Below are 27,667 nucleotides of genomic sequence, written 5' to 3'. Positions count from 1 at the left end.
TAGTACTCCACCAAGTAATAGCTAAGGAATGTAAGTTCCCTGGAAGGATCTGGGATCTAGACTGCTATTCCAGCTTTACAGCTTTGTGTACTCTTTGTGTAGCTCTAAGACTCTTCTGCTTCTAATAATCAATATTTCTTTTCCTGTGGTAGGTTTTTTTTTCTTGCTTAGTTTTGGGCTTCTCTTTGTTTCAGAGAAATTGTAAGTTCAGGTCTGAATGTCTGAATTGCAGGCCTTTTATTATTGTATATTCAGATCAATAACGTATATGCTTGACTTAAATGACTTCCAAGCAGTGCTATGGAAAGGGACCTGGGAGTCCTGGACAATGGCAAGTTGAATATGAGCAAGCAGTGCCCTGGCAGCCAGGAGGGCCAAGCATTGCCAGCTGGGCAAGGGAGGGGATTGTCCTGCTCCGCTCTTCTGGACGGCCTCACTGCCAGTGCTGGGGGCAGCTTTGGACACCACAATAAAAAAAAAAAAATCAAGCTGTTAGAGTGTGTCCAAAGGAGACCACAAAGAGCTTTTGAAGAGTGAATTTCAGACTTCCGACCACTCCTTGCACCAGCTCTGCATCCTTCTTTGTTCTTCACAAACATCTGCACTGTGGTGTTCAGAACAGGCTGTACTGAAGGACCTGTGTTTGGAGCCTGTCCGGTGCTCGTGCTTGGAAGTTGTCTGGAGGCAGGCCGACTCCTCATTTTAAGGTTGCGAAATTGTGCTAGCGTATCAGAGGACTGGCTTTGTTCTCCACAGGTCTTACTAGCCTCCTGAGCCCTGTGCCACATCAGTGAGGCCAGGCAGCATCCCCCGTAGAGCCAGGGTCCATCTGCTCTGGCTGTGGAAAGAAGAGGCAAATTGTGCATGTCTCTGCCTGTATGTGACCACAGACCTACCCACCTTGTGTTAATCTATGCAAGTACAGTGTTGGAATGCCTGTTTGTGTAGAGAGAGCGCTGGTGATGAGAAGCCTCCTGCTTTGTAATGAGCTGTTACCACAGTTCCCTCTGAACTGCTAGTCCCCCTTGTGCTCCCTGCTAGCTGTGTACAAGCTTACACTGCTGTGTTTGTCACACCTTTCTCCCTGTGCTGCGACATGAAGTGTGCCTTGCCACCAGTGTGTGGCTGCAGCACATCCTGGGCTGTGAGCTCTGGTGCTAGCTCTTAGCTGGAGGTGGCAGCCTCAGTGTTTGAACACTTGCTGTTGCATCCTGCAGCCAACCTCAGTGAGGAGTTCTGCCTCCTGGACCACTGCTGAATGCTGAATTGCAGCTTGCCTCCAGCTGTAATCTTCTGAAAGACAAATATGGCAGAACTAAAGATGCCAACACTAAATTTTTCTATATGTTCCTTTGGATTTTGAAAGGTGATTTTCTTTTTTAATAGCATGGAAGGTGTAGTGGGAACATGAAATTTGTAGTACTACAGTGGAACTGATGTGCTCTAGTAAGGGGAAGTAATAATTAAAAGATTTTACTAGGTATCAAATTAGCTTCACAGTTGGTAAAAAATGTGTAAAATAATGATTTTATTATTTTCACAAAGATAAGTATTCTGTCAGGTTGTCTGTTATGATGGAGGTCCTAGTGAGGGGAGGTTCTGTGCCTTGGGTCATAGGACAAGTCAGATGACTGACCAGACTGGTCTTCCTTATATCTGAAGTCTGAGGTAAGTTGCTAAGTAATGAGCCTTCTTTTCAGAGGTGCTGAGCAGCTGCTGTTGAGGTCCATGCAAAAAAAGCAAATGCTCTAGCTGTCACCTCGGGGTGGAAGTATGAATGCAGCAGCCCACTCTGCACAGACCTGTGTGTGTGTGTGACTCTCATCCCATCTGTCCACCCGTCCTCCAAAGAATCTTAGCTGAATTTTTTTTCTGAATGAATTACATTATCAAATGCTGGCAGATTTTCTGACCATCTTTACTGTTGAACTGCTTGTATTTGTGTAGTTCTAGACCTCTTCTATTACACAGTGATGCAAATGTGCATGAGTGATTTGTGCTTTTGAGGCACAGGAAGGCAGAGCCTCTCAGTCTGTGTGCTGGAGCTATTCCATTGGTGTCCTTTTCACTGTGAGCATTTGTAGAAATTTCTGTACATTTTGGCCATTTTTGAGGGACTTTTCTAACTTCAGGGCAAAATATAATACAATGCAGTAGACTGTTATGCTTTACAAAATAGCATGATTTTACTATTTGTTTTTCTCATGGCTCTATCTAAAAAAAATACTACATTGTGAATCTGCTATAGGAATTTGGCTCTATGATCCTTGTGGGTCCCTTCTAATTCAGGATATTCTGTGATATCATGATACTTACTGGCAGTTCAGTAGAAGAAAACTAAAATTACAGGCTTTTAATGTTTCAGTGATTACACTTTTATTCCTTTTCAGTTAATGAGATACTACCATATGCAGGCAAACATGCATACTTCCATAGGCATGCTAGGTATGTGGTAGGGAAAGAAGGCTTGTAATACTAATTTCAGGATGAAAATTATTTTTCTTTAATGAGATAATTTTAGTATTCAGTGAGGGGTTTTGGTTCTGTGGGAACTGGTCAAATATAGCAGACATAAATATAGAAGGCAAGTAGCATGGCAACTTGGAGAACCTCTGCCCCTATAATATAAAAAACCAAACACACCAACTGCTTATTGCTGCGTTTTTAGTATGCTTTTTTGAAATAGTCTGAAGGGGTGAGGGTGTGAGAGACTGCTCTCTTCAGTAGTGTAGAGAGGCTTCATAAAAACCTTTTCTGTAGTCTGATACATCCTGAGGTTCAAGGAGGTGACTCTGGGCAGGACCTGTGGGAGTGTTCCTGTGGTATAGTGAGGTTGCAGGAGTATCCTCTGTAGGTAGCATCTTTTCTACCTGGACTGGGTGATCTAAAGAGCATGAAATATATAGTTACGTTGCTAATCTGGACCAAAGTCAATCCCAGTGTGTCCTTTCCTAATTTTCCTAGGAAGATTTGTGTTAACACAAGTGTGGGCCTGTGACTCAGCCATGCCTCCCATTCCATTTTAAAATGCCATGTATTTTAGATAGAGCAGTTCCAGACCTGTTTTTGAAGATACCACCCATTTTCTCCAGAACTCCAGGGCTACCTTCGGATTCTGAAATAGCAGACTAATGTAATGAGCTTGAAATATCTAAAAAAAAAAAGAAAGCCTGTGAAAGAAAAGTTTTATTACCAAGAAAATGAAGGTCAACCTTCCTGCAAGCACAGGATGAAGAGGGGAAACTTTATACTCCTGGTAAAAATAATTTCCTTGCTGTTGCTTCCTAAAGTAAAATCCAACCAAATAAAAAAAAACCAAAAGAGTAAGTGAAATAAATTGTTGCTCTATTGCTGTCACCTTTATAGTAGATAGTTAGCTTATGTCTAACTGCCTTGTGTCAGTCTGAGATATAAATACAAGTGATGAAATACACTTTGTTGGATGTGCTGAAAATTAATTGCTGTTAGGTCTTAGTTTTTTATCATCATGTTTCCCATAGAAGGAGACAGCTTGAAAGGGACCCATTTTTCATGTGCTATTTTTATTACTTAAAAGTTACTTGAAGCACTTATTTGAGGCATTTATTTTCATTAGAGAAGAAAACAGCTGAATTCTCCTGTGTATGTTCTTAGTTTCTGCTGCAAGGTGAATTCTGCTGCAAAGCCCACTGCCATGGTGGTAATACAGGTGGATTGCAGTGCCTTGCCTCTGCCAGTGCCAACTGTGTAAACTTATATTCTGTTGGTTTTAACCATAAAACCAGTTCCTGCTATGTATTACCAGGATAAATTCAGTGGTACTTGGCATGTTTCATCTACTTTTCCATTTCGCTTTCATCTACGAGCAGTAAAATACTTAAAATTGAAATTGCCACTGTTAGCAGGAAAACTAAAGGAGACTTCCCCCAGCATAGTACTCATTGCTAGTGCATCCTGGAGATGAGTTGGCTACTTTTTGTGCTTTTTGTGCTTTGGGGTCATCCTGGGTTATAGAGTGCATAGAGGGAGGAAGGGGAAGAAAGATGATAGACTGCAATGAGAAAGGAGGACAGGCCTTGAAGTCTTACAGTCAGTTGCTCATAGCAGTAATAAATACGACATGGCACCCTTTCTGTGACTTAGCTTTGTCTCTTAGAGCATCTTTACCAGATGTAGATACTCAGTGTTGAAACACCTGACTCAGGATGTGCTATGGAAGTGTGTGTTCCATAATCCTTGCTGCCTGGCTTCTACTGAGCCCAGGCTGCCTCTGAAAGCTCTTACCAGACAGTAAATAAAGTTGGTTTTGTTTGCAAAGGGAGTTTCCTAATTGGACTGGTAACTTGTTTGGTGTTGAACTGCACATACTAGAGAGACTATGAACTTGCCAAACATTGAAAACTGTCACTTCTTTAAGTTTCTTGGTGAAGTGAGAGGCTGAAGTCCCTTTGTCAGATGAGCTAGACTTTTAAAAATGCTGGTTGTTGATGGTCAATGCAAGGAAGTGCCTGGAACCACAGGGCACATTGCAGCACACAGCACTTCCCAAAATACACTTACACTGGTGTGTCTCTGCAAATAGCTGCAGGTCACAGCTATGAAACCTGCAGTTGCTCAGCCCCACGCTGCTACAGGATATTTAATGGGCTGAACTCTAGCTATGATACATCGTTTTGTATTACTAGTGGTATTCAGATGTACTGCTGTCTATTGCATTGTGAATGCCACAGAGCTGAGCTGTGTAAGAGCTTGTTAAACCTCAGAAGGGATTTATTTGGAAAGCTCTAGTTAAAGCTTGAGTGACACATGTCTGTAGTAAGCAATATATGAATATTCAGAACACTAACCCTGTAAGCCTGCCTTGGTTAGAGACATGGCAAATGTCTGCAGTCTCTACAGAGTGGAGGAGGCCGGTCCTTTTCAAATGCAGGAGGTAATTTTCTCGGCCTTAGTTTCACATTTTGCAGGCTGGCAGGGTCCCCAGCTGAGAGGCAGTGAAGGGATTGAAGCTGGGCAGGCTTTGGTCACAGAACCAGCACTGCCTTATGGAAAGGGACAGATCCAATTCCCCTTCATGGTGATGATGTCAAGCTTTGCTGGGAGCAGAAGTGCTGTGACAGAGAATTCCATTCAAGAAACTTCTGTGTAAAGTTTTTCTGGTTGGCTGAATTAGGGAGGGGTTGCTCTGGATATGTGGAAATACCTCTGCTGTTTCCCTGAAGTGGAGAATTACTGCTTATGTTTTGTCTGTTGTTTGGTGTAAATTTTTTCATAAAGGTTCAGCTGACTGGACTTTCACTGGTTCCCATGGGAGATTGCTCCATGATCTAACACATTTGTGTGCCAGCAAATCTTCCTGGTAATCAGCCCATACATCTCCTTCTTATCACCCCATTAGTCCTACTTAACCCATTTTGTGTCATACTCATATTAAGCATTATTTCTCTTCTGGGGCAAAGCACCTTTCAAATGCTGATAGTCTTTTACCTTACCACGTGTTTGTCATGGCTGAAAGTAGGGTTGCTCCACAGCTACCTGGCTTCAGCAGTTCATAAGCTGTAAATCCACACCCTTTATCTTGTGGTAACTTGTTTGCTTGGATGTAACCTAAGAATTTCAGACTAACTGCCTAGGAAATTTAGGTACATAAAGGTGACAGCTGTGACCTGGAAACCTGAATCCTTATGTTCTCTTCGCTATCTTATCTATGTTTTGCCTTCCTAGTGGAAATCAACCTTTTTTTTTTTTTTTTCTTTTCTTTTGGTGCCGGTCACACCGTTTCTTCCAGCATTGTAGTGTTCTTTTTCCTGTCAGCTTTGAAAGGTGCAGAAAATAAATTGCTTCCATTCCATGCATTTTGCAAAGATATCACATACTGACTTAATGGTGTTTTGGTAAAGTCTGTGGTTTGCTTTATGTAAAGCTTAATGTCATACAGTTGGAGTTTGTTCTCCTTTTTCTCCCTCCCTCGCATTTGCACTAGAGAAAACTCCCAGTTTAGGTCCCACATGCTTCAGCAGAAAGGTTTCCTGTATTGCTGGTCTGGTCCTTCTTGCATTGTACTCTACAAGGGTGTATTTCTGAGGCATCTACACGTCTGCTTTCACTCAGTGTATTCATATTGAGGCAGCCACAATGAGGCAGCCACGTGGGGGGTGAACTCAGGTAAGAAATGCAGTGGGGTTTATTATGCTACAGACTGACATAGCATTGTGAGGAATCTTCTGTTTTGATTCCAGTCTCATACCTTTCCCCAAAAAGTGATTTTGATGTGGAACAGGCCTGCAGGTATTATAATAACTTTAATTTTAAAGCACATTTTGCCAGTAAATAAATAAATAAATTAATACATCAATATCAACTGCTTGCTGGCTTTCTACTTCCTTTCCCTGCTATTTTATGAAACCCTTGAGAAATTTTCTGCCACTCAGAAGTTTCCATTGTGCTGTGTATAACAATCCTCCAAAATCTGAGGGTTCTTCAAATGGTTCCTCACTCACTCTTAGGAAAGTACTATACTTTCACAGAATTTCCCTTGGTTCAAGATCTACTGATGCCAGGGTTTCATTGCAGTATTTCAGGCTGATTCAGGTGAAGCCTTTTGCAGGTTGATTAATTTTTATAATCAAGTGAATTTGGCAAAACTAGGTTGGCATTTTTTTTGCATTAATTTTTGCATTATTTTTCCTGCTTCTCCTAAAGAACAGTTAGTCTTCTCTGGAAAGATTCTTAGAGAGCATTCATCTAGCTTGTCATGTTTTATTCTTATGTATTGCACTGCTCCTGGGAGTAACTCTCCAGTTGTAGCATGATGCTATTTATCCCTCCCCAGTGGCATCCCCAGCTGTTGCTTGCTGCTGGCAAGGAAGACAAATGGTTATTGTGTTCTGAAGCCATGCCAGGTCTTCTGTGTCTCCACTTGGTCAGTACTGTGTTTTGTTTAGGAGTTAGCAGTGTTTGAGTAACACTGGTTTGTTTTGAGCCTTTCCTTCTCCATCCCCCCCACACTTCCCTCCCCCTCATTAATTTTTTGTTTAGACACCTGGGCTTAGTAAAGGGAGACAGCCCAGTTTGATGAGCTCCTTAGTAACCTGAGAAAATACACTTTGAACTTGAGGTTTGATAATAATGGTGAGGAAAATGTTTAGTTTTTCATACAAATTTTGGAGATGATTGTTGTTTTTTGTTAAATTGTCTGCCTCAGAAGAGAAATGTTACCAATTTTGAGTAAATTGTTACACTCCAATTTCACTGAGAAGAATGTGAATAAGCAACTCAGCCAGACTTTTATATATGCCTTTCAGTATTTGTTTCAGAGTAAACACACCCTCATCAAAATCAAATTACTTCTGTATTTTTATTGTCTACCCTTAACCTGTGTCTCCAGTGCTCATTTTCTTTGATGATTTAAACAAAGTTTCAGCCATGATCCCTCTGTTACTGCTCTGAATAGCAGGTGACTTTACTGGACTGATCAATCCTCTGCTAAAGGTTGGTTATCCCACACACATACTTGTATAACTCCCTTCTTGAAAAGCCTGAAGGGCTTCATAGAATCATAGGATGGTTTGGGTTGGAAGGTCATCTTGTTCTAACCCCCCTGCCATAGGCAGGGACACTGTCCACTAGACTGGCTTGCTCAGACCCCCATCCAACCTGGCCTTGAACACCTCCAGGGATGCAGCATTCATAATCTCACTGGGCAACCTCTTCCAGTGCCTCACCACCCTCACAGTGAAAAATTTCTCCCGAACATCTAGTCTAAACCTGCTCTCTTTCAGTATGAAGCCATTTCCTTTTGTTATGTCACTCCATGTCTATAAGAAGTCCATCTCCATCTCCCTTGTATCCTCCCTTTATGTTCTGGAGTAGCTCTCATTTAATGTGAGCATGTTCCTATCTTCTCTTCAGCTAGGCCTCATTTAGCAGTCATACCCATAAGTAATGACATGGCCTAGCTAAGAGTGATTAGCAGACTGTCCACTAATTTTCCCAGGAAATTGGGAATGTATCTTGGTCATCTTCTTATCTGTACATTATGGAAATTGTTTCTATGCCAGTGTTGAAAAGGGCATGTTCTGTCAGCGTATTTTAAATAAATCTTGAAGGATGCGAAAAGCTTGGAACAGCTGGAATAAGCAAAGGAAATAAATTGAATGGGGGGAACATGTAATGTCAAAACTGAAGATCCACTGATAATGAAATGACTTTCCTTCTTTTAAATTGCACAACTGAAAATGTCACATTGCATAAATATGTTAGATGTAGCTACAACTTTTCTTTCTCCAGTCTTACAAGGATATCTGCTTATGTGTATGTAGATGGGAAAGGGATTTTAAAAAGGCCTTGGACATTCACCTGGACAAAAATGCCTGGTATATGCCTGCCAGGTGTTCTAAAATGTATTATTCACTTCTAATTTTAACCCTGTCACATGATTTTAATTGTGAGTTTAGCAGCAGCTTGAGCTCAAATTTCAAAGGTACTTTGTAAATCAGTATCTTGGTTTTCCCAAGGGTTGACCCCAGGGGCCAGCTAAGACCCAAGCCAGTCCCTGCTCATGTAGGTGGGCTCAGATCTCCCAGGTGTGTCCCCTCCCAGCCTCTTGCCCACCTCTGTCCGTGGGATGCAGGGGCAGCTTCAGAGGCAGAACTGGTCTGAGCAGTGTGCAAATCCTGTTTAACAATTACTGCAGCATGGGTGTGTTATCAACGCTGGTTTGTCACCAGTTGAAAATATAGTGCCATTCTGTTGCTGTGAAGAAAATTAATTCCGTCCCTGCCAAACCCAGCACAACCAGAGACTGCCCTAAAGAGCCTTGTTCAGAGATCAGTTCTTGCTCTCTTGCTAAAGAAGGAATATTTGGTAGCTCTGGGAACTTTTTCACAGAGAAGCAGCTCCAGAGACTTCAGCATGCCTTTGGAGCTGGTCAGAGCTTTCAATATTGCCCTGAAGCTGGGAAATAGTAGCGGGCTCTGCTCCTGGCTAGTTGAAAAAGTGGAATAAAGAAGCTGTGCTAAACACAGCGCTGTATCAAGCTGAAGGATCCTTGACTTCGGCTGACATTGCAGAGACCTGAAAAGCTCAATGAGTTAAGATATGATGGAAGAACCTGGATGTCAGTTCTGTTCTTGTAAGGCTCATAGCTGCTGTAGCTTCATAAGCATGTCTCTGATGTCTCCTGATCTAGTTTTTAATGACAGAGTAAAATGGGCTAGTGATAAACATGCGTGATGGAGGAAATAACTTCAAAGGGCTTAAGTGGCCTCCTGGATGGTGAACTTCCAGGTCAGAACACAACAGGTACTCCAGCTTAAAGGAAGTCAGTCTGCTAAAGCTTATTAAGGTAATGCTGGTAGTAGAGGGGCAGAAACCAAGCCTTCTTAAGGTGAATCTGATGCTTGGAGGACAGTTTATCATACTTTAGTTAAAACATTGCAGTTCCAGCTATAATCCTTGTATTTTTCTTCTGAAAAGCTGCTGTGAAGAATTAAAAATCCTTGAATGTCTGTGCTGATGGGCACTCCCCAGGGACCAAACTGGTCCCACATTCAGGACCAAACTGGTCCCACAGCTATGGGTCAGTATGTAGCTGGTACGGAGAATGTCTCCATTGTTTTTCAGTCTCTGTGTTTTTCTGAGGACTTGGCTTGGAGTTCAGGGCATGCGTGGAGATCTTGCAGTGCTTTCTGTTTGCCAGCAGTTATGCTTTCAGTGCAGTGTAGCTCTTGTGTGCATTAGACACTGCATGGGGCTACAGTTGTGCACAAGGCACCGGGAAGATTTATCTCTGGTTTTACATAAAGATCTCTGCCTTTCCCCATATCACCTCCTCGACACCCTGCCTCTTGGTACCATGCAAATAGGGAGAAAAAGGGAGAAATAATGGTAAGGTGCCATTTACTATGTAGTTACAGAAAAATAACCTTTTTAATGCAACATATAACAGAAGTTTCTGGCACAAGCAGCTTTCTGATTCATAGTTCTCCGTCATCCCCTGCTCCAGCTCAGACAAGTTGATGTTTTCCTCCTACCAGCAGATGTAGATAGGAACGATTGAAGCTGTAATAACTTCATCTTTAGTAGGGGCCAGCTGGGTCACACACCTTTTCTTTCCTGTCTGTAAACAGCAGCAAGGGGTGGCCCTGTGGGCTGCTGGCAGGGACTGGTAGCCTGACTGAAATGACAGGAACTGACTGGACAGGAGGGAGATGCCAGTTCAGCGGTCATCCTCAACTGCCAGGGATGGAGGAGAATGAAAGGAGGCTTCTAGAGAGATGCCAAGAGGAGAGGGAAGTCATGGTCAGAAGCACTTTTTAATGCCTCTGGTAAGGTGAGAATAGGGAATTGGACAACTCTGGATCACCTGCCTTCTGCTGGGGGTCCACTGCTGAAGGCATCTGTACTCACATTGCAACACAGCTTAAAGGAAGCAGCCTTGGGAAATTGCCTTACCAGCTTCTGCTGGGAAATAGTTTTTTCACTCTGCTGTGATGTGGAGGGTGAACTTAATCTGCAGGAACTCTTTTTGCTAGTTGTCTGAGGTTTTTAAGTTAGCTTTTCAGTTCCAGTAGGTTGAGCAAATACAATAAGACAGGTGATGCAAAGGGGGAAAATTCGGCTCTATTTTTCAGCATGATCCATTAAAAGCCTCATTAAATAGAAGTTTTCCCTAAAGTTTTAAGATAGTTCTTCTGTGACTAATGCCATAAATTAAAATGGGAAGTTTGTTCACATTTTTTGTTTTCAGTGAGAAAAGAGGGTTTCATTTGGAAATACAGATTATCCTGAAAATTTCAAGTGTGCTTGTGCCCAAGAAGTTTAAAGATATTTTGCTTAGGCTAATGGCAAAGAGCAAATGCTCAGGAAGTGTGTGGAAGGGGTTTTGTCAGCAAACAGGCCCTTTTTGCCAATTGGATGTGAAATTGGATGTGGATATTCTGGGTATAAAAGCTGTGCCAGCAATGATACGTGATTTCAGTTTTTTCCTGCCCAGAGAACCTGAAGCTGACTAGTTGTGGTGAGGTGCTTGGCTCCCAAGTGGAACAGGCAAAGGAAAGAGTTTGTGTTCATGTCATAGTTTTAGGGACTAATGTCAGAGAGTACTTCTAATTATCAAGTTATCAAGTGATGTCACTGAAGTGCAATGTAGTGCCCCACGTTACTTCAAGCCCCACTTTCACTCTGAAATGTAGGCTTTTAAATACTCCAGTGGTGACAGATGACTATAGGGGAATGTGCAGAAGCTCAACATAAATTCTTGGTTTCTGAAGACGGTTCAGGGTGGCAATGTGGTGGGTTCTTCTCTACCATGTCCTGAGTGAATGTTAAATAGTCAGAAGCAAAGGGGAGGAAGAACATGTGTATGTGTATCTTCCCCAACAAGGGCTTTTGGAAAGGTAGGAATATATATGTAAAAGAAAATACATAAATACATTTACCACATATAAATGTGTATATTGTACTTATCTTTTTTTTTTGTGAGCAGCTTTCTTCATGGTCAAGGCTCTAAGTTCAGCTGAGATACCTCTGTGCTCAGCTGGTCTCTGTGCCTGTTATTCTGCCCTTAGAAGTTGAGAGTGTCCTTGCTCAAAGCTGTGTAGCTGTGCTTGCATGCAGTACACCAGAACTCTTGCTTCTCTAAATCTAGGTGTGGTCAAGCTGGCAGATGGAGTCAAATAGTCGTTTGGAGAAAAGACAGAAGATTTCTGAGCATTAGCTCTTTTAGAAGTAACTTTGTCACTCCAGCAAAGCAGGAATTGGAAAAAGGGATGTGAAGTCTAGCAGTGACAGAGCTGTATATATGTTTATGGCAAGCTTTTCTCAAGTAGAAGCAGCAGGATGCAAAAAAAATGCTAAGGCAATGTTTGGATTTTTGTAGTGGGCTGTGGAAGTTGGCTTTGTGGATGGATGAGAGGTAGGAGAGAATAAGCTCAAGAATTTTGAAGATGAGCAGGGGAGGACTTCCCACTGGTCCAAAAGAAGAGTGATGTGGTGAGAAATACAAGTAATCTGGAAGGTCTGGATTGCAAGGAGAGAGTTTGAGAGAATTGATGATGACTTCTAAATAGCAGGCCCAGTAGTTTGGTGTTCATATTGACAGAGACTGATTTAAGAGGGGAACTCAAAGAGCTAGCTGGGACAGGAGCAAGAGCAGAGGTTGAAGTAAGAAAGGTAGAAAATCAGAAACTACAACTATGAACTTGAATTCCAGTTACAAGGAAAAACACAGGTAAGACCAACGTGTCAAACTGAGGCTGCTGGGTATGTCTGCTGCTGCAGGGGCCTGGGGGCATACAGGAGCTGGGACCAGACCTCCATGGCAGTTGACAAAATGGGTTTTTCCCAGGTGAAAGCAGTGGAGAAGTGGTGCCATGAAATTTGGGTGAACAGTTGCTGAGATTTGGGAAGAGTTTGGAGCTACCCCCATGCAAAAGATTGGAGAAGGAAAGAGAGCAAATGAAGCATCATCTGTGCTGATGCATGAGAAGCAGTGGAGGACATCTTGACAGACAGCTGAGTGACAGTCAAGACAAGTGCCTTGACATCAGAGCTCAGGGAGAGAGTGCATGCAAGCATGGTTTGAAAACTAGGTTATAGCATGAGACCTTCTAGGAGCATGTCTGACACTCTGTCCTGTAGTTGTAAGCTACACAACCAGGCTTTTCACACTCCGGCTGTGTCCTTGTATTTTAACTATTTACCCCCTTCCCATCTTCGCCTGTTAAAATGAGTATGAGTAGTGATGATGGGATTTGGTGTCTGTGGAAGACATAATAAAAGCTGATAGACTCCATTTTCTTAGGATGTTTTACCTGTTGCTGTGACAGGAAGTCTTGAGATTCCTGTAAACAGAGTTGAGTGAGGAGTAAGAAGTGCAATTTTACCTGTTCTTTTTCTAGCTCATTTAATTATCCTAGCATTCACCGTCTTCCCTGAATAGGAAGTAATTTTCCTGTTCAAACAGCAAAAAGGAAAATTAGTAGTGAGGGTGGGTTATGTCATTTTAAAGCCCCAACAGTCAGATGGTAGGCTTATGGGACAACATCTGAAACTACTATTAACCAATAAAAATGGAGTTTTGTCCAGTTTTTGTGTCACTGGTATTCCTGTAAATTGGCCCAGCCATGTCAGTGAGACAGAGTATCTGCAGAATCCTTGCAGAAGTCCAGTGTGGCCTGGCTGCCTTGCCAAGGGCAGAGCTACAGGTTCTTTCTCCATCTGGCAAGGATGGCCTGTCAGTCAAGTGCATGATGGAAGACCGCAGAACTGGGGAGTGTGCCAGACTTGATTTACAGGTCAGTGACAAAGTGCTGCTTTGCCTGCTTCTTCCTGAGTGATGTTTCTGATGGACCTTTTTTAATCTGGCCTCTGTGCTGCTCACTTAGTGCTCTGTTTATTAAGTGGAATGCAAGTCTGAATAATCTGAAACCTGAGATTCTTCTGTTTCATCTCCATTGCTGTACCTCCTAGTTCTTTCGTTCCGCTGAGAATATTTAGAGAGCTCCAGAAACAAATGTTTTCCTGGGTAGCAGATTACAGCAGATTGTGCTGTATGCCCCAGAATGCCCATTTATAGCATCAAATCAGTCCGTATTCCAGTGCAGCAACAGTATTTATGATTAAGGTCAGCTATTTCTTGCCAGAAGGTGGTTAACACTCAACAAATCTGCATTAGGCCAAATGCTCCTGTTCATGTTTTTATAAGGATCTGTGGCTATGGAATTTGTGCAAGGGATTTTCTATGTTCTTGAACCTGTAACTTAACCAGTTTAGTTGAATTCTTAAGCCTTTTTTTTACATTTTGATGTCCTGCTTCTAGTCATGGATGCCCAAACTGGGTGAAGCTGTTCAGTAGGGCTCCCATTAGTGCCTTTTTCGGTAGTTTAACTCCTAAAAACCTCAGGTAAAATACCCCAATCCTGGTGAAACTGAGTTTATTTTTGTCATGTCATCATCATTTTCATTTTGTATTTACTCAGTGTTGTTCTGATTCCTCTTCTGCATGATACTGCTAAATGGTGGAGCCAGTTACACAGTATAGATATTAAGGTGTATCAGTCATCTACTTACTGTGCTAAGACCACTAATGAAGATATTAAATAAAATGGTCAGAAAACCAGTGCCTGAGGATTGCCACTAGCACAGCCTCTCTGTTTTGCCACTGCTGCTTTCAGCATGCAAGGCATTGACAGCTTCTCTTTTATTTGACCCTTCAATTCAGTTTCCTGTGCTTCTACAGGTCCTTGTCTTTTTCCAGTTCCACCTGCCAGCATGCTTTACTGAAAAAGAAAAAAAAAAGAAAGAAAAAAATTAAAATGTTTTGCTCCATTTTTTCCCTCTAGAGAGTCAGTGGTCATACAGCCAATTAGGTGGGTCTGGTCTGTCTTTCTGACAATCATGTCACTTTTTACTACATTTTTGAATTTATGACTGAGGATCTGATTATTTTTCGGCATCTTCAAATGTACTGAAATGCTGTTGTACCGCTAGGTCAGATGAACAGTAAGTTGCCTTCATTTTTCCCTCTTCTCTTTCCCTGATATAGTTGCCGCCTTTTTTTTTTTAATTTTTTTTTTTATTGTTTGGAAGCACTGTATAAAGGATACAGTTATTCAGATCCCTTGTATCACCATTCTCTGATCTCCTATGTAATGTTTCGTTTAGTTGAATTTTAATTTTGTTTTCTAGAGATCGCAGGAGAGGTTTTGGTTTTTTGGGTTTTTTTTTTTTCAAGTATCCATTAGGGGAGAGACACAGTTTCCCTTCACCTCAGCATTTAAACTCTGAAGAGTCCTCTGACATCAGTGCTACTCCACTAGGCTCCTCCTGATCAGGCATATTTCAAGTGTGAGTCCTCTTATTCTAAAGCATGAAAGTAAGACAGGCTAAATGAATTTGAAATGTCAAGGTGTTTATTCTTTTCTCTCTGATTTCAGGAATAAATCTGAAATTAATGTAATTACTGGCTCCTGTGAATCTCACTCTATGAGTTCTGGCTTTGGCTGTGGTACCAACTGATGTATCCATCTCTGTTCACTAACTTGCCTTGCCCCCATAACCAGCCTCTTTATTATCTTTGAAACCTGAAGCCAAACATTTGTGTAAAATTTGCTTCTATTTCTATATTACTTTTAATATTAACCCTACACTTGCTACATGGAGATCTCAATTTTTCTTATTTTTTGAGTATTTCAAAAATATGTTTCACTCTTTGGCATGCTGGCAAAAATGCTAAGCATTCCTTATTATCAAATCCTGGAGCTTTTCACAACTCAGCAGTCTTTACTAATTACTTCCCTTATACATTTGCCATCCTGAAGTCATAAATCTGCTTGAATTGCATGCCATTTTATCCTGTAATTTAAACTAACACATCTTGATGTAGTATTCTTTGTATTAATGAATTTTATGTTAGTTCTCCTGCTTCCAAATAGCCTCAGAAGGATCGTCAGACACTCAGCACAGCAAAAGCAAGACCTTTTATCATTCTTGTTTAAAAGGAATTTTACTTAAAATATTCTGCCTGGGCTATTGGTCTCCATATGTGTTGGTGCTGCATTGGAAGTCTCTTCACCTGGGTGGGAAAAAATGTCTGGTGTGTGGCTGAGCCGTGGACCACTTGTGAAGACTTCATCAGACATGGCAGAAAGTGAAGAGCAAATCTGTTCTGCAGTTGCTGCAAACCAAGCTGTTGGCCACTATTGATCACGACCTCTGTGCCAGGGTATTTGCTGATGCAATGAGCCAGACCCACTGAGGCTCTAGTTAGAGCCTGGCCTGTGTCCCAGCCACCTTCTCCTGACTTCACTTTCTGCTCCTTTCTCCAATACCTTCTTGCAGTGCAGCACCAGTGAGGGATGACTGTAATATCCACCTATGCCCTTCTTCCTCCATTTGAGACATGATGAGCTGTCTCACCTTGCAGCTGTGTTCATTTCAGACCATTTCAAATGCCTTTAAATTCACCCTTGGAAGGGATGGTTTCATCATTTTGTCTCACTGGGAGCAGTGGTTTCAAGTTGAAATAATGCTTTGTAATTGAAAGGCAACTTCATTCTTCCATAAATAATAACTTGCTGGAACAGGATAGAAGGGAATGCCACAGTCTCTTAAATCTCTTAATGATCTCTCTTGTGATTTCTGCTCATGCAGCATAGGGATATGATATAGGTCAGCCTAAGCATGGTCTTCTCTGTGTTTAAGAGCAACCTTACTAATTCTTATTTTCCCCTTAGGCTAAGTCTTCTAAAGCTTTTGTGTTTTTTCCCTGTAGTATTCCAGTGTACTTCTTCTCCACCCCACCCCCTCCTTCTCCTCTATCCTTTGCAGTTGCACAAGCATTACTAGCTATCCAGTGCTCATGAGCAGTGCTGTAAAAATGTGTTTGGACCAAGGAGAATTTTTTGAAAGAGAAGTATGTTTCAATTTTGGTTTCTTTTTTCAGAAGGGATCCTAATTAGTTTAGGCAGGGGGTGAATAAAGAGCATAAAAACTTTCTACTCAGACAGCTATTGCTCCCTTCACGTGTATTTAAATTTCCTAGTACACAATAAAGAGCACATAAATTCAGCAAAGTGATGAGCAGGATGGTTTAAATGTACTTTGGGTGCTACCTACATTTGCTTACAACTTGGCATCATCCAGAATCTCTTGAGAAAGGGAAAGGCACCTAGAAATACAGCTCTCTGGGGGCTAGTAACTAGCAGAAATGAAGAGGGTTCTGGCAGCCTGGCTGTGCCAGATGGGGAGCATTGTTGAAGGGAGAATTGCAGCAGAGACATTGGCAATTTCATGGGAAGTACAGCTGCACACAGAGGAGCTCTGACTGCTCTTGATGTTTGACAGGTGTTGCTGAAGAATTATCCAAAAGCTGAGCCTGAGCTGTGTGGTGTAAGTCCAGAGCTGAGCTTTGTCAGCCCTTAGGATAAAGGGTAGTAGCCAGGATTTCTGGGGAATATTTCTTATGTATCAGCTTTTCTATTTATCTAATCCCATGATCAAAAGGAAGGAAGTTAGGCAGTCCATATTTGTGTGTTTTCAAGAGAAACATTCAGGATATTCTTCCTTCATCTTAACATTCTCTGTATCCAGTAGTTATTAAAAAAACAGAAGTATTTGTAGTAATGTAAGGTCTTGATGTTTTGATTCCATATATTGTGATATAATTAAGGGTTGAAAACATTAGAGGAGTAAAGTTCATCACTCTTATGCCTCTCCCTTTGCTTACCTGGGCTGTACTGGCTGTAGTGCTGTGCTGTTTCTGTATTGTGGATTAGCTGGAGTGTTCTCCATGTACAGCATCTCCATTCCACTCTGCTGTCTGCTCTCCTACAGGGTTGATTGAGCTGCTACTTCAATAACTGGGCTACAGCTGACCCAGCTTGCTCCAAAAAAGCACTAAAATTCTGCTGTGTAAAGTTAAAAGAGGAAGGGTTTCTGGGTCTGATTTGCCCTTTCCAGAAGTGAGCCAGAGATTTTGTCGACCACTTAGTAATTTTCCCATACCTTCCACTACTGAGAGTTCCTCTATAGCCTTTTAATCTGGTGCAATGAGCATTGCCTTTTTAACAGTTCCAGGAAGTGAAGCAAGACAGGTTATGCTGAATGCCCATTCCCCTGAGTTCTTGTTTTTCTGTATCTTGCTTTCATTCTTTGGGGCCCTAATCCTCTCATGTCACACATTTTCTGTTCAACTTTTCTCCTCTGCTAATCTGTGGATTTGTTCTGCTGTCCTTCTTAATCCACAGGAGCCTGGGTGACCTCAGGAGACACCCTTGGCAAGAGGCTTTTCTCGATTTGGGTAACATTGATTATTTCTCTTGCATTGCTGAAAACCAGCATTTGCCTTTCAAACCATCCCTGAGTAAGACTGAGCTGCTTAACCACTTGCCTGCAAAAATCTGCTCACTGCAGTCCACTCCTAATGAGACATGAGCTCTCAGTTGAATATCATGCTCAGCCATTCCCACATCTTGGCAAGTTGTGGAAAGAACTTTTTGCATCTGCCAAAGTATTGTACAGGAGATAAACCAAGTTAAACTTTAATTGCTAGAATTTATTTCTGTGTATATGTTGGGCTGTAACTCTAAAAGTTCTAGTAACACTGTTCCAGTCCTGGGTAAAATAGAAAATCTGAAAATGGTTTCTGCAAAAAACTTTAGCCATAGCCCAAACATGGGATTTCTTGTCTTGTTTTTAAAAAAGTGAAGGAGCAAAACTTAGTGGTAACGGGAGGATGATGCTCAGTGGAAATACATATACTCAGAGGAGTACGGAGGGGAGCACTGGGAGAAGTTTGTGTAACTGGGGTGCAGTTACTTATCCCCATGTTACTGCACAGGTAAGAGCAGTGCTGGCTCACTCTGCTTTTGTGGGAGGGGGCAGAGGAGGCTGTGGGGAGGTGATGCTCACCAACATCCTGGGGGATTGTGGTACTTTGGTACAAGCTTTGAATGTACAGGGACTAGTCAGTCTGTGTAGTAGTTGGGGAAGTGATCCATAAAAGGTGTCTCTGTATGTTAGTATGGGTATTGTGAAATAACTGTATGAGCTTCCTTTTCCTTCATTTTATCTAGAATACATCTAGAAGTTCTCACTTCCCAGATGTTTCAGACATCATACCAAGCTTTCAGAGGAGCAGCTCTGTGCTACCCCTGAAAATGTGCAAAGTGCTCACACATACTCTCTGGAAACTTTTGCCAAGCAGAATGCAAAGTAAACACAAGAATACAAGAAAACACAAAGAAACCATCTGTTAAACCCAGAATCTTCTCTGGTGTTAAAGTTTCAGTGTCTGGAAAATGGGAACCCAGCTTCATGTTGTGCATTCAGGCTGTGTTATACTGCTCCTCACCCTTAAGCATGTCTTGATGCCCAGGATGTCATTTAATATTTGCCTAAGAGTATGCATGGCATATCACAGTGCAGGACTTGCTTTCTTTCTCCTTTGGTGGTTCTGTGAAACTAGGCTGGGCAGAACAGCAGCAGATAACCTCTCGTGTCCTGCAGTGGTAGAAGGGTAAGCCCTTTGGTCAGTCTTCAACTTCTGTGATTTCAAGAAGACCAGGAAGAAGGTAGGGTATTTTCAAGGTGTTTCCTTCCTGCTTGGGCAGGAGTTCCCAGGCTGTTAGCAATGCCCTCTCCTCTTGTCAGTGGGAGGGGGGGAGGTCTCCTCACTGCAGCAGATTTCCTTTCTCAGACTGCAACTGCTGTAACAGGATGTGCAGGCTAATGCAGTCAGTGCTGGGCAAGGGGGGCATGGAGAGACAAGGCAGCACTTCTTGGTGTAGTTTTTGCTCTTTCTTTACAGCCTTTGGTGGTCAGGTCCCTGTTTGCCCTTTGCAATGGGACAGAACTGGTGTTTATTGCCTAGGGGAGTTCATGTTCTCCTTTGGCCCCATCAGCAGAAGCAGCAGTGAGTGCTGAATACTTCTTCACTGTCTGGGCGTGATGAAAGCCCAGAAAACTTTTTTTTTTTTTTCTCAGAGAGAGAAATGAGGTGAAAATCTCCTAAATATACAAATATTTAGTTAGTTACAGTAGATGGGTATTTTAGGAGCTACGGGGAGCCTGTATACCACTGAAAATGCCAGGCAGTGTAATGTCTTTCCTCATGAGGAAACGTTTAGTGATACATGCTTTGTTACCTTCCATGGGTTTTGGCAGGGAGTCATTTATGTCAGTTTTGTGCTGCACAGACCTGACAGCTGCTTTTTTGAGTGTATAGTCCCTGGAGGCACAGGACAGGAGTGGACTGCTCCTGAAGGATTTAATTAATGAAAGAAGCATGTGCTGGTCTTATTTGTTCATATGGATTTCCCTTGGTTTGTCCCAAGAGCAGTCAGGCTTCTGTGCCATTCTGTTCTGTTGCTGTGCACAAGTAGGTCTTACATGTATGGATGGACATGCACAACTGTTTTCCTGATTTCTTTCAGGAAATTTTCCCACTTCCTTTCAGAAGCAAGCACATTCTTTCCTGTAGTTAGAATATCATCTGTATTTTAACTTATTTTTTACAGTAGGGCAGAAGAGTGGACTTGACAGTATTTATTGATTTTTTTTTGCTGCTTCCCTTCCTTCTCCAAAGCACTTAAGATATTTTTAGATGCTTTCTTTAAGCTTTTTGGGAGAGAAGAGTGTCCACTAATAAATCAGCTGTCAGGGTTCACCTTTGTGAAGTCTTGGCTTTCTCATCTGGAGCTTGTGCCTTTTTTTCATTGTGACTTGCTCAGCACTGATGCACAGCACAAGTAAACACTGAGGGTGGGGAGGGGAGAAGAATTTGAAAAGTTTTATTTTACAAGCCTTTTGATATAAATGTATGTGATGAAAACACAGGGTAGAAAATAGCCCCAGGAGTGGAAGATGAGGGCTAAAATCCTGTAGGTTTTCATGCAGTGGAGTTTAAGAAGCTGAATTAAGATGGAAATAAACACCACACATCTTAGGACCAATACAGCCTTAGTTGAGTATTTGACTGTCAGAATACATTAGCATAGTAAATTCTGTATAGTCTCAGGAATTAAGGAGTAAAGAAGTCAGGTCAGGCTGAAGTTGAATGTCCAGTTCACAGGGAGGAGAGTGGTTAGATTACCACAAAGAGACTTTTGGATTGTGATTTATGAAATGCATCGCAGAACATTGACAGGTTGGATAAATGGGTTATTTCCCTTTTGTGACATTTTATTAAGTTTTCTAGCACTTGAGGTAATGTCTGATGATTTGGTGCTATCTGCCTATTGAGAAGGCTTTGATTTCTGATTTAGCTTGTGCCTTCATTTACCTCCTTTGGCTGAAAGTTTCATGAACATTTTCTACCTGCAGCATGACAGGCTGCTGTGAAGGGACATGCACTACTGTTCTAGGAAGCACATCCTAGAACATTCCTGTCCTAGCAGCACATCAAATGAAAGCATAGGAAGAATTTAGAGCAGCATCCTGGTGAGTGGAGTTTGTTCATGGATTGGAGAATGGGAGCAAAATGTTTGAAGAATAGCTGTATGGGTCTTTATTTTTAATGAAAATATGATGAGAGAAGTGAGGATAAATAGAAATGTAGACTCTACATTCCTCAGGGATATAGCAGTGGATATTACTCTCTTTGGTTCAGATAAAAGAACAGGTTGGTATTAAAACTCCATTTCATGTGAATGTTAATCCAAAAAGTATTTTGGAAGAAGAGCTTTAAAAAAAAAAAAAATCAAAATCACAAATCCTAATCAGACAGATTCTCAAATACAGCTGATTATACCATGGACTGGAAACACTGAATAAAACAAAAAATACACGACTATTTTTAATCATTATTATAAATTATATTTCTTTTTCCTAAATCCAGTATTTGTAGTTGTTTGGCTTGATTTTTTTTTTTTCCCCTGAGTGAACAAATCCAGATTTTCTCCACTTGGACATAGTTTTATTTTTAAACACGGCTTCCAGAAATGCATTTGTGTGGGATTGCAGTTGGGACCAGTGGAGAGCCATGGCACTCTGCCAGGCACTTGCCCTGTCCCTGCAATACAGATGGATTGCCAGGGTTCTGGAGAAAAACAACCCCAAAACTTTAAACAAATTATGCTTAATGGAAATAAACATTTTTTGCCCTTCACTCTAATGATTTGGGTAATGTGCTGGCTGTGTGTTTCTGGAGGAAGGGGGAAGGGGAGAGGAGGGCAGAGATGGAGCTCTGCGTGCCTGCAGCTTGCTCTCCAGTGGATTCTCTGGAAAGCCTGTGGGAGAGGCTGTCATTTCTAAGCTTGGAGCATTTTGTAACTTTCAGCCCATCCTTCTATTAAAAGGTGGGCAGGCTGGCTGTAGCCAGCTATGATAAGAGCATTTATCTGCTGGCTGGTTTCTTCCATACATGGATTTGAAAGACCAGGAAAGGCATACAGAACCCTATAGTCATTTAGGTTGGAAAAGACCCTTAAAATCAAGTGCAACACACCAATAAACCACATCCCCCAGTGCCATATTTACACATCTTCTAAATACCTCCAGGGATGGTGACTCTAACACTTTCTAGGGGGGCATCATGTTCTAATGACTGACTTCTTTCAGTGAATATTTTTTTCTTAATATCCAATCTAAATCTCCCCTGGTACAATTTGAGGACATATTTCCATGTCTTATCACTTGGGAGAAGAGACCAGCAGCCACCTGACTGCAGCCTTTCAGGTGGTTGTAGAGAGAGATATGGTCCCTCCTTAGCCTCCTCTTCTCTAGGCTAAACAGGGCCAAGGTGCTATACAAGTACAGGGGGGACAATCCCTGCCCTGCTCCTGCTGGCTGCACTGTTGCTGACACAATCCAGGATGCCACTGGCCTTCTTGGCCACCTGGGCACAGCTGGCTCATGTTCAGCTGCTGTCAAATGGCACCCCCAGGTCCTTCTCCACCAGGCAGCTTTTCAGCCACTCTGCCCCAGCCTGTTGTGCTGTGTGGGCTGTTGTGAGTGACCCCAGTGCAGAACCTGACACCTGACCTTTGTTGTCCTTGTACAGTTGGTCTTGACCCATGGATCCAGGCTGTCCAGATCCCCCATGCAGAGCCTTCCTGCCCTTCAGGAGGTCAACACTTCCACCCAATTTGGTTTGAATTGCAAACTGTCCGAGGGTTCACTGGATGCTCTTGTCCAGATCATTGATGATGGCACTGAACTGCACTGGCTCCAACTCTGAACCCTGGTAAACACCAGCTGTAGCCAGTTGCCCACTGGATGCAACTCTATTCACCACCACTCTCTTGGCCTGGCCATCCAGACAGTTTTGTACCCAGAGGCAGTGCCTCCATCCCTGTCACGTATATGCCTTGTGTATTTATGGTGTACAGCGTTGGTGCTGTCTTCCATGTCATGCACCTGAGTTTTGCTGGGTTTTGGTGATAAGTGACAGTGGTGTGAAACCAAGACCTGGTTTGTAAATGGGTCAGCTGTATTACCTACTTAGTGGCTTGTCTTCATTTTTTTTTTTTGTCTTACTCTGAGTTAGGATTAAAAACACGGAGGAGATGAATTTTTTCATGTTCAGACTTGGTTGTTTATTACATTTTATTTGTAGTACAGAGAGTTTTGCAACACTTCTAGCTACCAGCTAAAAGCGAGCAAAATGGAGACAAATTTAGCTAGTTACAAGGTCTTTTAAAGCTAATCAGTCTAATAAGGAGTTAACACTTACATAATTTCTACTTTTGACTCAATAACCAAACACTTGTGACCTGTAGCATAGCACTAACTATCCAACACAAAACTACTCCCTGAAACGAAGAATAAGAAAGAAGAGACAACACCCAAGAGGGTCCATCTTGTCCCATACCTATTACTATATTCTAAAACCCCAAATTTCAAATCCTTTACCATGTGAAGTTACACACTTTTATTCTAACTACACACCTGTGACTCTATCGCTTAAATTTGGAAGCCTTCTCCAAGGCCTTAAGTCAAAAGCAGTGCTTTCCTGGGGGTCAGTGTCAGAAAGTACAGAAAGTTCAAAACTCCCAAGCTTCTGGGTTCCAGCACTGGTTGGGTTTGGTTTTTTAAAATAAAGAAGTGCAGAGTATGCTGCAGGCTATAGCCTACCTCACAGAAAAAAAGGCACCATAGATGGATCTCTGTTTCTTCAAGCTGGTGCTGATAAATCTTTTCTCTCACTTCTGTTGCTATGGTGTTAGTTCTTTGCAGTAACAAACCTTTGGGTGATCATGTCAAATGCAGAGATTTCTTGAAGAGAGAGATGCTGAAAGGGAAGGGACGGGAAGTAGGAGGGCTCAAATTCCAGCTGATGAAAAACAATGAATCAGTGTTTGTCTCAGCAGAAGGCCATCAGAATTTTTGCACTTTACTTTCTCTAACTTGTTTTTGGGTCTGATACTCCACTTGAAAAAGCTTCTTTTTACCTTCTCAAATCTTTTTTTTGTCCTTCTACTTTTACTTTTTTTTCTTACTGCATAAAAGGAAGGTGGATCTCTTCCAAATTCCACACAGCCCAGGAATATTTGCTTTCCGCAGCATGGCTCTAAACACAGAGAACTTATTCTTGCAAATGCTTTGATCCTCCAATCCACAAAATACTGGATCAAATTTTGAAGTTTTTTTGTGGCTAAAATGTACCTGCTGTCCTTGTTGAGGCTATTGAAGTGGTTGCTGAACTTCCTTCCAGAGAATCTTCTTTATCATGCTGTTGTTTCTCACATTGCTTTAATGGGGTAGGGGAAGAAAAACAGTGTTAGGGGGGAGTCTTTTTAATGCTTTCCAGTGTGCAAAATATGTGCATTTGGTTTCATTCTCAAAATACGCCTGTTGCGTTTAGCTGGCACAACTGTTGGGAAGAAGTTATCTTGCCCAGATGTCTTATGCTTGTGGAAAACACTGTGCTGGAAATGCCTGGATTTGCCTTGAAGGCTTACTTCTATTCTTGGGTCAAGGCTGAAAGGGAGGACTATTTTCTTGTTTTCTGAATGTTTCTGTGTTGATCAAGCTGAAAGTTCAGGAAGAATGTAGAGGGGTAACCAATCTCAAGTAGTTACTTGCTTACTGCATTTCAAACTGCAAGTCCTGAAAATGAATTAATTCCAAATTTTGTACCTTGGCAACTGTGAACTTTCTGATCTAGTTAACTGGACCCTTTGTTTTGCTATTTCCTTCCAAATGTGATGGGCAGGTGGGAAAAATTCAGAAGCAGCGCTGTGGTCATCTGAGATGTATTTTAAGGATATTAACTGATTGTTCTGAAACTTGGTTGAAGAAGTTAATTTTCTCCTTCTGCATCCTTTATCGAAGCTGCAGTTCACTTCATTTTGCCTTCTTTTTGCAGATACTTAGGCTGTCCCCTAGCCTTTGCGCTGCACTACTTGTGAGAGTGAAAATATGTCAGAACAGCCAGACCTTCTGTGGACTGCCTCACCTGGCCACAGCTTACCCATCCCTAAGCATTTACACTGAGTCTGTCCTGTTGGTCTCTTGGCTTGTAGGGAGTGACTGCCCACCTGTGAGCGGTGCCTCTGTTTGTCTCCTTGGAAGAGAGACACACACTGTGTTTTCCAGTTGTATTGGAATCTGAATAAGGACTTCAAGGGGCCCCAGTGCATGACTGTTTGTAGGAGCATATAGTAAGGGGCAAGCAAAGGTGGACTCTATGAGAAGAATTGGCAGTCTTTTGGTTTTCCTTTGTGCCCTATGTACCTTCAGTTATTCTGCTCAGGGAAGCCTGGCCCAGATAAGAGTGCCTACACAAGAAAAGTAATTCAGCTCCATGGATCAGTTATATTAGCAACTAGCAAATTAATATAAAGCTAATAGGTCTCTGCTGGTTTAGTTTTATTGTTTGGTCCTGTCTTTACCTTCCTTAAGGCACTGACTCCTTAATTCAAAGCAGGGCCATTTCTGTGGGATGGGAAATTTTATTAGGACAAAACTCAAGCTAATGAGACAGAAAACGGCATCAGCTGCAGCCTGTTCTGCCCAGTACTCCTCTCCCTCCTGTGCCTCTCACACCCTTCTTTACCAGAGTTGAAAAACAAGAAAGCAGCAATAGAAAGGATCATGCAGGTAAAATCAGATGCTAACTTTAGTGAGCGCACATCCATCTTCCCTCTCAAAGGTGTTCCTGGTTTGGTGTTTACAAGGTTAAGTTGCCACTGATGCAGTAGTCTCACAACTGGTTGAATTGAATCTCACAGCTCTTGTGCTGTGAGCAGCCTGGTGTGTTGGCTAGAACATGAGCCAATTCTGGCACTTACACTGAACTAATATTAAATCTGGTAAGTAGCTTCATGGGATCATCCAGTTCCATGAGCATCTTTGGGGTCTGCAATACATCATCTTGATCAAAGTAGATCTGGCATTAAATTTAGACTTTTTTGCCCAGTCAGGTGTTGAAAATCTTGGTGAATGATGATCCTGCCACCTCTGTGGGACTCTGCTGTAACCAGACTGCCCTTGTGGTAGATGTTTTTTTGCCTGATTTAGTTAGAATCTCTATAGTTTTGGTTTATATCCTGATAAATCCAAGCCCTCACAATAACATTGGCCAGCTCTCTTAGGATCCTTGCATGCATCTCATACAGGTCCAGTAGGTTTCTTTGCATTGATATTTCATCAAGAGAGAATTCTTCAATCCTTTTCCAGTGCAGGTGGTTCCTCTGCTCTTGAACCCTGTATTGGGTACTGGGACCAAGCCCTCTAAAACATTATCACTGTTTTTATGCCTTCCTGTGCTGTCTGGAGCAGACTTTCTACACACCGCACTCCAAATCTTTGTCTCCTCTCCAGCTAACTGCCAAAGTCTGCTATTTGGAATTGTCTGGGAGTGGCACCCCTCCTTACTAGCTAAGTAGGTGTCTCAGTGGCAGATGAATTTCCATAGATCCTGTGTCACTTGCTTTTATGTTACCTTTATTTGTGTCCTGGGTGCTGTTTTGTGCAATCCCAGTGGGCGAAGAGCACAGCTGACCTTCTATTAGTGGTGTTAATCCTTGTTAGCTCATTCCTTTTGCATGTATGTGAATGTACCAGGGAAGTGTGTGAACATACTGGGAAACTGAGCTGAAGAGTTGGTATAGGGTGGAGAAGCACAGGAAGATGTTTGGATGGAAGGTACTTGCTGGTGACTTCGCTGTTTTTCATGGAATTAGAGCTACACTGCAGAGAAATAAGTGTCTTAGTAAAATTTTCTAACATTCAGTAATGTGTAAATTCTCAGGGATTTGGATAATATGCCAAAACAAAGGCACTGTGTAAAGTAAATGTCATCTGTGTGGCAGCAACACCTTGGATCCCCCATGTATTAATAAAATGTTTCTCTCCGATTTCTTCAGCTTGACCTCACCAAACCCATTGAAGATCAGGGCCCTTTGGATGTGATCATACACAAACTGACAGATGTAATCCTTGAAGCAGACCAGAATGACAGCCAATCACTGGAGCTGGTTCATAGATTCCAGGTAAGTGGTTCTTTTTGCATTTCAAGCAGGAGGATGATACTGGTGTAGCAAATTCAGTCTGATTACTGTGCAGTTTGTAGGGGTTTGATGAAAAGAGATGTCTGGCACACTGCTGCCTTGCTACTGATAGCACAGAAAAAATGGTTTTGGCAGTTTAAAATGTACTTGCACCTTGGGAAGGCTTTGTTTTGTATCAGTAAGGTTAGTTAGAACTGGTTTCCCACCAAATGTTCTTATGTAATTTCAAGAGTATTAGTGCTGCTCACAAGAGGAACAGGTGTTTGCAGATCACTTTATGAGCATCTTACCATGACAGAAGCCACTGAATTAGTTTGGCCAGTTCTGTCTAGTCTTCCCAGTTCCTGGAATGCTAATTTCTGCAGCATCAAGATTACTGTGAGTGACTCTGTCCTCTAGTGCTGAAAATTCTGGTATATATTTTTTTTCCCCCTCAAGTTTACATTGAAGGTCAGAAATATGCAGGGTGTAGTGGGACAGAGAACTGTTTTCCCAGAGAAAAAGTGTCTTAAAAATTCTCTCCCAGTGCCTTCCAAACTTTTTTAGTTTGGAAGATAGAGGATGAGATGGAGGGTAGGGCCCCTGCACACAGGTGTCCAAATGATATCCTCTCTCCAATAAAGTAAGGCCTTAAGCTTTTGCTTCTACAGGAGTCTGAGTTGTGCTACATCACTGACATGCAGGAAGCTCCCACAGTAGTAAAACATATAACCAGGATCCAGTGGCACAGA

At 42.1% G+C, this 27,667-nt stretch overlaps 1 protein-coding gene across 3 annotated transcripts in view; it reads left to right on the top strand.

Moving 5' to 3' along the window:
• ITPK1 (inositol-tetrakisphosphate 1-kinase) overlaps window positions 1-27,667 on the top strand; it is a 143,716-nt gene that overhangs the window by 43,682 nt on the left and 72,367 nt on the right. For 2 of the 3 annotated variants that reach the window (XM_062495496.1, XM_062495495.1), the window contains exons 1-2: window positions 13,092-13,277; window positions 26,793-26,918. In XM_062495496.1, coding sequence (XP_062351480.1) covers window positions 13,107-13,277; window positions 26,793-26,918 — 297 coding nt within the window. In that variant the 5' untranslated portion in view covers window positions 13,092-13,106. Of the gene's footprint in view, window positions 1-13,091; window positions 13,278-26,792; window positions 26,919-27,667 lie in introns of those variants that run through there. The other variant, XM_062495497.1, reaches the window with a different exon arrangement.

Source organism: Cinclus cinclus, chromosome 6 (genome assembly GCF_963662255.1).
Source record: "Cinclus cinclus chromosome 6, bCinCin1.1, whole genome shotgun sequence".
Lineage (NCBI taxonomy): Eukaryota > Metazoa > Chordata > Aves > Passeriformes > Cinclidae > Cinclus > Cinclus cinclus.
The sequence above is the reverse complement of the archived record's forward strand: the minus strand, read 5'-3'. Positions and strand labels throughout refer to the sequence as shown.